Here is an 11,495-nt window from a genome sequence, read left to right on the forward strand (position 1 = left end):
TTTTCAACTTCTGACATGTTTATTTCTGTTGTGAAACTAAACTTAGATGCCATCACCATAAAACAAAGCATACAGAAATGCTTTGTGCAACCAGACAGTGTTGTTTCTTGCCCTTCACGGCCTGGGGGGCGCAGCCCCCTCTCAAGGAGCGACAGAGGCTGGCCTGGGGGCAGCAGAACTCTTCATCCCCGCCTGCGTTTGCCCGGGTGTGGGAAGAATTAAAGATACTTGTCTGCTGTGGCGCACTTGAACAGAGCAGGGCACGGACGTCGTCGGCCGTGAAGAATGGCTGACCGTTTACCCAGATCTTCCCAAACCTGGAAGATCTTTCACCATTAGTTCAGAACAGGCACAGATACAGCTGTTCTTCACAACAGAAACATTCCTTTAGAATTTGTGTCAGTAATACTACCTTCTAAATGTCCCTCAGGGACTCACTCTAGAATCTGTGCTGGAGTGTTCTTCTGAGGCTGGTTTTGAATGTCCCGTGTCTTGAGCACGAATGATGAATCTCTCACTTATCTGGGGAGGCAGGGTGGCCGTACGTCAGTCCGTGCGTGTTTCTGTAACGCTTCTATGTCAACCAGGTCATTCGTAGGTTGGCTAGACCCCACTCACCCCACTGGTTTCTTTTGAGACCTCAGGAATTTTCCAGCTGCGTCATGCCTGTTAAGTAATAACCCGCTGCTTGGCCGAACTGTCCAGGGTGATTGCAGGTGACGTTTATGGAGTCTACGATCTACAAGCAGCTCACGCTCCTGTCTGTGCCCTCTCTCGTTCCAGATCCAGGGCGCCATCATCATGTCCTCCCTGATAGAAGTGGTCATCGGCCTCCTCGGCCTGCCGGGGGCTCTGCTGAAATACATCGGGCCCCTGACCATTACGCCCACGGTGGCCCTCATCGGGTTGTCTGGCTTCCAGGCGGCAGGAGAGAGAGCGGGGAAGCACTGGGGCATCGCCATGCTGTGAGTGCTCCAGACCACTTCGAACAGACTGTCAGCACCTCCCCTTCCCATCGCACAGACCTTAGGAGATAGGTTTTCTGGGTTTTTTTTGTTTTTTAAAGTAAGAATAGTCTGATAGTTTAAACTTGATTTGTTTCTTGCCAGGAAGTTATTGAAGGGTTTAAGACTCAGAGGTTGGGAAGTGACGTGCAGTCAAGGTATTCCAAAGACCTGTTTGGCAGTGATGTGTAGAGGGAAGGTTGTAAGGTTTCAGGCTTTAGGAAGGTGGTGTAAGATGGTGATGCCAGTACTTTTTACCTTTTGAGGTCATGTCACGCCAAGTCTCCTGCACGTGAGTGGAAATACCGAGAAGCTGAATCCTTAAGATTAGACTCAAAAAAACCTTCCAGGTTGGCAGGAGACAGGGATGCTGCAGGTGGGGGTGTTGGCATTGAAGGAGACATGACTCCCTGGGCTCCTGCCTATACCAGAGTCCTGCCAGTCACTGCTGGTCCTTCAGCGTGGAACTGCAAGTCCATTAAAAATGTCACTTACCCCTTCATGTGTCGTCAGTAAAGACCTCCAGGACTTTGGTAATATTATAAGATTGATTATTAGAGCCATGGAACTCTGTATACCACAAATAGAACCCACATTGTTTTTGTGTGCCTGGAGAGCACATGTAAGAGTTGATCTCGTCATAGGGACATGGTGCAAAACCTGGAATTTTGCCGACCAGTGAACTTTCTAAGACAAAGTAAATGATAGTAGAAGGGCATTTCCAGTTGTTTTTGTTTTGTGACTTCCTCTGTAATTGTTAAACAGCGTGCTTGAGCCTCTGCATTCGTAGTGCTTTACCAAACACTCATACACATTGTAATTTAAGGTGGGCACCAGTGTTACCCCCATTTAACAGCAAAAGAAGCAGAGGCACAAAGGTGCGAAGTTAGGTGCCCAGGCTCTCACAGCTAGTAAGTGGCTGGGATGGTTTTCAGAACCCAAATAGTCTGACCAGAATTTACCCTGTAACACTTAATCCTGCCTATCTGTGTTGGAACAAGTAAATTGTGTCCTTGCGTAATTCTAATCCCTCTATCCTTACAAATTAAGGTATGTGAAAATGTCCAGGATTGTTCTTAATTTTCTCATTTCACTGAAGGTTGGTCAGTATTGCCCACACCAGCATGGGTGTGTAGAAGGGCATGGAAGAATGTTTGTTCAGTGAAGTGCAGTAAGTTCCAAGAAGGAGAAAGTGTAATTACCATCATACAGTAAAATTAGAAACTGACAGCAAAGCGGTGAACAAAACCCTCAGACCGCTTAGAAGCTGGAAAGCGCTGTTAAAAATCAGTCCTAGTCAGAGGGGAAGTTGAAACTTCACAGTTACTGATAATTGAGAAGATGATGATGAGAACCAACCATTCCCACAGAGCAGTCAGAGCTGTTCTCGAAAAACTCACAATCTTGGGCCGCCTGCGTGGCGCGGTTGGTTAAGTCTACTCATCCCTCCCCTCTGCTCTCCCCCCACCGCTCTCTCACTCTCTCAAATAAATAAATTTAAAAATCTTAAAAAAAAAAAAACTCGCACAATCTTAAAGGCAAAGTACATGAAGAGTTTATCTCTAGAAACTAGAAAAACAGGATAAAAATGAGCCTAATGGCAGCAGGGGACCAAAAATTAATACAGATACAAAAATAGGAAAGAAACAGAAGTAGAAAATCCCAGCGTTGGTTGTTTGGAAAACAACACGTGGACACACGTCTGGCAAGGCTAATTGAGCAGAGAAGGGAGTGAGTGCACAGATGGAGGATAAAACCTTAGATCCAGGGAGGACGAGTTCTAGCTATGCTCCCTGTCCCCAAATTTAGAAACAATGACAACAGCAAATTAATAAAATGGATGGTTTCCAGAAAAGCATAAAATCCAAACTGGAGTCCTTTTCACCCTGGCCACTAAATGTTGGGGTTCCTCAGAACCTAGTCCTGGGCCGCCTCCCCACTGCATGCTTTTTCCCTGGGGGACCCCCTCTAGTGCACGGCCCCAGCAAGGCTCTATTATGCTGGTGACTTCCACAGAATCCTGCAGCCCAGACCTCTGGACACCACACTTTAAGCCTAAGCCCTGGCCTGCACCCTCCAGGTGCTGTGACACGAGACACCTCAGACTTCAAAGGGAGAAAGTGTCAAGCTTTGACTCCCCCTCACCCTCAAACCAGCCCCCCCCACCATCTTGCTCTCAGGGCCACAACACACACCCAGCTGTTTGAAACTCTACTTGGACACAAGGTAGAATTTTGGAAGCTTATAGGTCTTTTCATTGTCTGTGTCTGAAACCTCCCTTGCTGTCCCTCGTTCTACTTACATCTTGCACTGGGCACTTGGGGCCTTTTCACTTTGGAATCTCAGACTTTGGGGTGGGGGGGAAGGAAACGATCTTGAGTTATTTCATGGATGCCTTCCTCCCCTCCGTTCCCGCTTGTCTGGAACTTCTAGAACGTTGGACCTCCCAGACCCTTCCTCTGCTTTCCATTTCTTTATTTTTTTCTCTGTTCATGGGAAAATTCCTCAGTTGTATCTCTGCATCCTTCTGTCAAGCTTTTTCTTTTTGCTGTCATGTTTTTTAGTTTCCAGCCAGCTTCTTTTATACTTGGGATGCCAGCTCTGTGAGGGCAAGGTTTCGGTTCAGCGCCGGTCCCCATGGCACCTCCAGCGCCTGGCTCACCACCTGTCGCAGGGCAGGTGTTCAGTAATCACCTTGTAATAAGTGAGGGGAGGACTAGGGCTTGTGAGTACACCCCTGACCACAGGAAGAGGCAAGAATACTGTCAAAGGATTTTATCCCTAAAAAAAGTTCTGGGCTCCAGTAGCTGGTGAGTATATTATATTTCAAGGAAGAGAGAATTCCTGCACTGGTTAAGTGGTTCTGGCACTTTGAGAAACCAGGAAAACTTCCCAGCCAATTGTATCTAAATGGCAGATCCTGACAGAGCTAATACAAAAGGGAGAGCCTGGACCAGCATTTTCTTTACTCCCTAGAGTTGGTATACAGCGCCAAGCTCAGTTCAGATATGTTTAGGTAGTAGCAGGCTACAGCTCAGCGTCTTTCTCTACTTGAAACCTTCTTGTGATCTTGTAAAATACAAGTGTGCAGAAGGTTCTTTTCTGAAAAAGGCCTTAGTGTCCAGCTCTGCACACACAATTTATTTTTTTAGTGCCATATCTAGTAACATATTTTGGAAGACTGTTCTTTGAAACATGGTTTGGGAAGATGATGCTGTAGATAATAATTAAAAAGCCAGCACATTATGCATGTCATTTTAGGAACTCGAGGATGATTAAATATTAGAAAAAAATTTTTAAAGATTTTATTTATTTATTCATCAGAGAGAAAGAGTGCGCACAAGCAAGGAGAGTGGCAGGCAGAGGGCAGGCTCCCCGCTGAGCAAGGAGCCCGATGCAGGACTTGATCCCAGGACCCTGGGATCATGACCTAAGCCGAAGGCAGATGCTTAACTGACTAAGCCACCTAGGCGTCCCTAGAAAATTTATTAATAAATTCATTATAGGCCCATGGTGGATTTAATTAATAAAAAAACATGATGACAACTAAATCAATCAAATTCAGTCTGTATCTCTGCTCCCAACTGTTAGCATTTTGGGAATAGGAGGCTCTTTCATGAATAAGATTGTTAAGTGCCTCATTGTTTAATGGTGAAAGACTTAAATATCAGGCCTGACTGCTGCAATCAGAAACCAAGATAAGCATGCTTATTATTACCAGTATCATTTAAGGTTGTTCTGGATTTGCTAATTAGTGAATAAGAAAATAAAGTAATATGGATCATTCCCAGAAAGGTCAGAGAGAAGGGAATGGTGACTTGCTCTTACAAGAATTAAGAGACATTTCGGAACTTAATAACAATACTGTAGTCCTGGGAAGGATAGACATTGGTAGAGCAGAATAGGAGGGATAGAAATAGAACCAAGAAAAAAATTAATACTTAGTGTATGATTGCAGTCATATTGGAAATCAATGGGGCATAGAAGAATTATGTGAGAAAAATTGGGTAATTATTTGGAAAAAATTTAGATTCCTAGTTTATATCAAATTACATTTCAGTTAAAGACTTAAGTATAGAAAGTAAAACAATAAATGTGCCAGAAGAAAACCTACATAGATATTTAATCATGGAATGGGGAAGGTCTTTTTTTTTTTTTTTTCCTTTCTTAAAGATTATTTGTTTATTTTTGTGAGGGGTGGGGCAGAGGGAGATGTAGGCTCCCCGCTGAACAAGGAGCCCAATGCAGGACTCAATCCCAGGACCCTGAGATCATGACCTGAGCCGAAGACAGACGCTTAACTGACTGAGCCACTCAGATACCCAGGGGGAAGATCTTTCTTAAAGCAGATACTGAAAAGAGAGAGATTGATAGATTGTTACTACTGATGCATTTAAAACTCCTATCAAAATGTACTGAAACTAAATTATAAATGAATCTAGGCTATAGTTACAACAAATTCCATTAAAAAGGCTAATGTCCTTAATTTATAGTTTCACTAACTAAAGGAGAGAGTCCTGGTGGAATAATGAATGAAGGATATGATATGAGCAGCCATTTAACCAAATGAAGGACATATAAATAGCTAATTAGTGTGTAAAAAGGATTACCCTCCCCAGTTATCAAAATCCTGCATATTCATAGGAATTTTTTTTGAGATTTATTTATTTTAAAGAGAGAGCGAGCTGGAGGAGCAGCAGAGGGAGAGGGAGAAACAGGCTCCCTGCTGAGCGTGGAGCCTGACACAGGGCTTGATCCCAGGACCCTGAAATCATGACCTGAGCCAAAATCAGGAGTTGGCTGCATAACTGATGGAGCCACCCAGGCCCCCTTCACAGGGATTTTATTAACAGTGGGGGTAGTGGTGGTAGATCAGACAGTAGAGAGGCACTGTTAGAAGCAGATTCTCAGGGAAGGATAGATGGGGTGATATTTCCAACTCCAAGCATAGGTCCCGGATGGGGACCGTTTTTCTTGATTACTTTTCTTCTGTGCAGTTTTCAAACCTATTCAAAGATATAATGAACCCCCATGTACCATCACCACATACTCAAGAGAAGTCTTTTTTCATCTCTACCCCCAAAATATATTAAAATTCTAGTCATTTGAAGTTTAACAGTAATTAAACAGGGAAATCTAAAGTAATAGTTCCTCCCACACACAGCAACCCCTCAAAAAAACAAAATGTCATGATTAGTGAAAAGTTCGTATTTGCCCTGTACGCATAAATACGAACATGGTAACGTATGCAGCTTCACCGGGATCATCTGCTTTTCACCAACAGTTTGTTGGGCTCTTTTCTCTAAGACTGTGTGTTTAAATCTACTCCATTCTTTGCAAAATCGCACAGTGCTTAATAGTATGAAATAGTGTGGAATTTATGAAACCATTCCCCAGTTGATACTCCCGTGCTTGTTGTTTAAAATATTTGCTGCTGTGACCAATGCTAAAATACATACTCTTATGTGTAATGTAAGGAATGAATGTTAAAACAAATGATGACAGTTTTTTAAATTGACAAAATTGGTAGGGATTTAAAAGTATAAGACCTTATGGGGCCCCTGGGTGGTTCAGTAGGTTAAGCCTTTGACTCTTGATTTGGGCTCAGGTCATGATCTAAGGGTCCTGGGATCCAGCCCCGTTGGGCTCCCTGCTCAGTGGGGAACCTGCTTGTCTCCCTCTCCCTCTGCCCCTCCCCCTGCTCATTCTCTCTTTGTGTCTCTCTCTCAAATAAATAAATCTTTTTTTTTTTTTTTTAAGTATAAGACTGTATTGCAGTGAGTAGCAAGTGGACATTTTTGGTATGTGGGTGGGATTGCAAATTCATCCAACTTTTATGTATTTGGCAGTTTGTATCAGAAGCTTTTTAATAAGAAAAAATAAAAGAAAAGCTTTTTAATAAGGCATTTACTGTTCGACAGATTCATTCTAGTCCTAGGAACCTGCCGTAAGGAGATGTGTAGACTGGTGCCAAGGAGGGGCAATCTATCACGGTTGTTTATGTTGCTCCCAATGTCACACCATATGGAAATTGTGTATCAAGATGTGGTAGGTCCAAAGATGGAATGCTAAGTAGCCACTAAGGTGCTCTTTCCGGTGTCCATCTGTTGAGGTTGTGGCATTAATAGGGGCTACAAGCTAGTTGGGAAGTACATTGTGAAGTGTAATTCCATTTTGGGTCAGATGGTGACCTGTTTGTGCTCCATGGGCAAGGGTGACGTCAGGCACTCCCATGTCCCTCTCAAACCCTGGTGCCCTGGACCCAGTGATGCCCTGTAAGTATCCAGGGAATGGAAGCTGTTCAGAATCTATAGGCCGGAATGAATGTTACCCAGCTGGGATGATGAGTGACCTTCAGGATTTTGTCTTTCTGCTTATCTGCCTTTTATAATTTTCCTACATTTTAGTCTGCATTGCTTGCATAATATTTGTGAGGTAAAAGGTCAGCAAACCAGTGGTTGGACAGAACCCTGGCCTGAGGACCTGGGGCTGGCTCATCCTTTCCTTCTCTGCTCGGCCAAGATGTGTGAGCTCGGGCACGTCCCCCACCTCCGAGCGTCTGCTGCTGCCTCTCTGTGATGGGACTGCCTGCCCTACCTGCCCCACAGGCTGTTTAAGGATAAATATAAATTAGAAGGGGATGGGTTTTAGAGTGGCAGGAAAATGGGGTGTCATCGCCTAGTCCACTCACTCTTTGCACTGCCAGATTTGGCCTGAGATCTGGGTGTCCTTCCTGGAATTCTCTCTGTGTCCCTCCTGTCCTTACAAACATGCTTTAAAAAGTGAACACCACAGTGCAGGCAATAACAGGTGCATGTTGCCTGAAATAATGATGATAATAGACTTGGGGCCTTTTGGGATCTCATAGTGTTCACTTCGAAATAAATCAGCACATTTTTGGAACATGAAAATTTTATGTTGATCTAAATTTAAAGTAAACCAGTTTTAGTACCTATCATTACCATAACATTTTTTAAAAAAGACTTTAATTATTTGTCAGAGAGATAGAGCGCACACAAGCAGGGGCAATGGCAGGCAGAGGGAGAAGCAGGCTCCCTGCCAAGCAAGGAACCCAATGTGGGACTCGATCCCAGGACCCTGGTAGCATGACCTGAGCCAAAGGCAGCCGCTTAACCGACTGAACCACCCAGGTGTCCCACCATAAAACATTTTTTTGTTAAACTTCACCACCCCGAGGGAATTGGAATAGCTTGGGCACTGTGTATATTTCCAACCTCGAACTGGTACTGGTTCGATGACTTTGTGTTTGAGCTGAGACCCCCATCACCAGGTGAGCCAAGCACTTGGGTAGGTGAGGAGAGGATGGAGTAGCATGGCCTGTTCTCCAGCTGGCTGTAGACCACGGGCCTCGTTAGGAATGTGACGGTGAAGCTGCACTTGACCGGCTGTCAGCGGAGCTGATAATTCCATCTCCGCAATTGGAGCTGTGCCCAGGAACAATTAAGCTGGGCTTTGACTGAGAACCCACTCTCGTGCCAACTCTCCCTCGGGTTGTAAATGAGAGTGCGTCCCTGTGGGTGATGAAACACATCATTGTAGGCCTTCATTGTGTCAGCGGTGGGAAGCCATCCCACACCTGCCACGCTTGGTAGCAGGAGGATAAGGACGTGTCGGGTCCTGCCGCCAGGGACTCACCTGACGTCGCTGCCGCCTGTGATCCTCAGTGCAGCTGGGTCAGTAGTGTGGGGCTCAAGGTAGAGCGCCTTCTGAGCCAGCCCCAGCATCCCTGCTCTTAGGACAGTGTGGCAAAGCAGTTCAGAGCCCAGGTGCTAGAGCTAGACCCCCTGGCCCGCCCGCCCTGCAAACTCAGGGTGCGTGATCCTGGACTGCTGGCTTTGTCTGTTTGGGACGTGGATGGTCATAGAAGCTGCTGCTGCAGAAGGCTGGGATGATGGGCGGGACGACCTTCACATGATGTCTGACATACACAGACCTCTCAGGAATTAGCATTAATACTTAATTCTGTATGTAGCCTTCCTAAATGTTGAAGCTTTTTGCTTTTTGAAGCAATTTATGCTCTTGATACATCAATCAGAAAGTACAGAAAAGTAGAAAAGTCTCAAAACATATTGGCCCCTGTAGTCAATCCCTGGGAGCATTTTGGACCCCATCCTCCTTACCTGTTTGCACGCGTGCCTGCGTGTACGTGCCCGTGTGGCAGTGCTTGTTCTGTAGTTAATGCATGGTGGTGATTATAGTGTGCATTGTCTTGTGTGTGGTTCTCTTTTCCCCTTACACAGTGTGAGCATCTCTCCTGAGTATGTGCATTCTTCAAGTTTTCTTACTCTGTTAAGGAAAATTTAGCCGAAGCATTTATATGGCAGTTTGATTTAGTATCAAGATATACTTAGAACTAATATCTTTCCCAAAATGGCATTTCCAAAAGATAGGATTTCCCGAATAACAGTTCAGAGGACTAGCAGCTTTCTAGAGAAGTGAATTGACAATATGTGGTCAGTTTTGCTGTTGAAGTTTTGAGTGTTATTCTAAAACACAGATGGACAGCCTTTAACCTAGTTTATTTTCTCTCTCTCTCATCAGGACAATTTTCCTAGTGTTATTGTTTTCTCAGTATGCCAGAAATGTTAAATTTCCTCTCCCAATTTACAAATCCAAGAAAGGATGGACTGCATACAAGTTACAGCTTTTCAAAATGTTCCCTGTGAGTAGTCACTTCTGTTTTTTTGACAGTATTGCCTTTGTTTATGTGAAAGGAAGTTTTAAGCAGGTCTTCTTGGAACTAGGTCGGGGTGGTAACATCAGGGTACTAATGACCACGAAATTGTCGTAGGCTTAAGGTTTCCCAGCCGCAGAAGGTTCTGATTTTAAATCCTTTCAGGAGTGTGAGGGAAGACACTGTTCTTAAGACAGAAGGAGATCTGTGTTCCCATGGCCTCGGCAAGCACATTGTCCATTATTCTTATTTTCTAGCCAGGCTAGGGGTTAAAATAACTTCACCTCCATAAAACTGCTCTCTCTAAATGTGATTCCATTCAGGAATAGGCTCTCAGCAGATCTGTAGTTTGTTTTCTTCTGGAAAGTACTGACCATGGCGGAAGTTCTGGGGTAGGACATCGAGACTGTAGGAAGGTGTGTGGTTTGCCAGCATCCACCACCTCCGTTGGCCTCACGGAGCTTTTCCCTTCGACCATTTCAGATCATCCTGGCCATCCTTGTGTCCTGGCTGCTCTGCTTCATCTTCACAGTGACCGACGTCTTCCCTCCTGACAGCACCAAGTACGGCTTCTACGCTCGGACGGACGCCAGGCAGGGTGTGCTTCTGGTAGCCCCGTGGTTTAAGGTCCCATACCCGTGTAAGTATTCTGGCGGCCAGAGGGAGAGGGGTCAGGAGCTCATGAGAGCCCCGCTTAGAGAGAACGCTCTGCAGCTTGAAAAGCCTTCTTTGTCCTAGAATGTCCCATGAAGGTCTTACCGTTCAGAGATTTGGCAGCGGACAGGGGGAGGCCCTGTCCCCAGAGGGCTGTCCCTAATGCTCAGAGACCCGCCAGCACCCTTCCCAGATGAGCTAGTTCTTTTGGTTCCCCTGGGATGAAATCCTGGACAAGGGGTCTCTTGCCAGGGTTGAAGAGGGCAAGTACAGAGCTGCATAGTACCGAAGCTGCCCACACAGAGCACGCTTGAGTCGGAGAGGCCCAAGATCAGCCAGCCGACTGCTCAAGCATGATGAGATTTGTGTAATCTTTTAATGGGTGGCTATGAGCTTTGTTTTTTATTTGGGCACAGCTGTCAGAGGTAAACTGATACTCACCAATGGGTGGAAGATGGCTCTTAAGTTATAATTTAAGTGTTGGGTAACCCTTGGCAAGGTGTGTGTGTGTGTGGGGGGAGTCCCAAGCTGAGGCCGGATTCACACATAATACTTCTAGACCCCAGCCCCAGAAGTGACTTGCATGAATCCAGTGGTTAATGCTTGGTTGTTCTGTTGTAAAGACTCTGTTCCCGTCACTCGGACCTTTTAATTAGAACCGAAAGCTGACCTTCGTCGGGTTTGCGGAGTTATTCCCCTGCGTAGCAGCCACATCTTCACGTTTTATGATGATAAGGAGAAAAGGCAGGAAAAGCCAAGAATATTAAGGTTGGGTCAAAGAGAACTGTTCCGAGCATGTTAAATGACAGTGATGTTGGCAGTTGTTCTTCATTCGTTGACATGTCTATACTTCAAAAAGTTTATTCTTTCTAAAATAACATTCTCATCAGATCATATGGTCTAACGATGTATTTATGTATACCTATCGCTTTTCCCAAAAAGAGAATAAATACATTTGTAAACAGATGTATAATCCGAGATAAAATGAGATTAAACTGGTTGGCCAGGCAGTCAGGAGGAGGTGCGGGAGGCAGGTAGGAAGAAGCCCCACGGCACATGCTGGGAGGTCTTCTCTGCTACACAGGCCGGTCCCAAGAGGAGCACAAATGAGGAACACAGGGTGGGCTGTTGGGGAAGAGCGG

At 45.2% G+C, this 11,495-nt stretch overlaps 1 protein-coding gene across 3 annotated transcripts in view; it reads left to right on the forward strand.

The window, feature by feature from the left end:
- The window catches only part of SLC23A2 (solute carrier family 23 member 2), a 130,750-nt gene that overhangs the window by 99,855 nt on the left and 19,400 nt on the right, over positions 1 to 11,495 (forward strand). For all 3 annotated transcript variants that reach the window (XM_040638001.1, XM_040638003.1, XM_040638002.1), the window contains 3 exons: positions 784 to 965; positions 9,567 to 9,687; positions 10,183 to 10,339. In XM_040638001.1, the coding sequence (XP_040493935.1) occupies positions 784 to 965; positions 9,567 to 9,687; positions 10,183 to 10,339 (460 nt within the window). The remainder of the gene's footprint in view (positions 1 to 783; positions 966 to 9,566; positions 9,688 to 10,182; positions 10,340 to 11,495) is intronic.

The sequence above is a fragment of the Ursus maritimus genome, unplaced genomic scaffold (genome assembly GCF_017311325.1).
Source record: "Ursus maritimus isolate PB19 unplaced genomic scaffold, ASM1731132v1 scaffold_22, whole genome shotgun sequence".
Taxonomy (NCBI): Eukaryota; Metazoa; Chordata; class Mammalia; order Carnivora; family Ursidae; genus Ursus; species Ursus maritimus.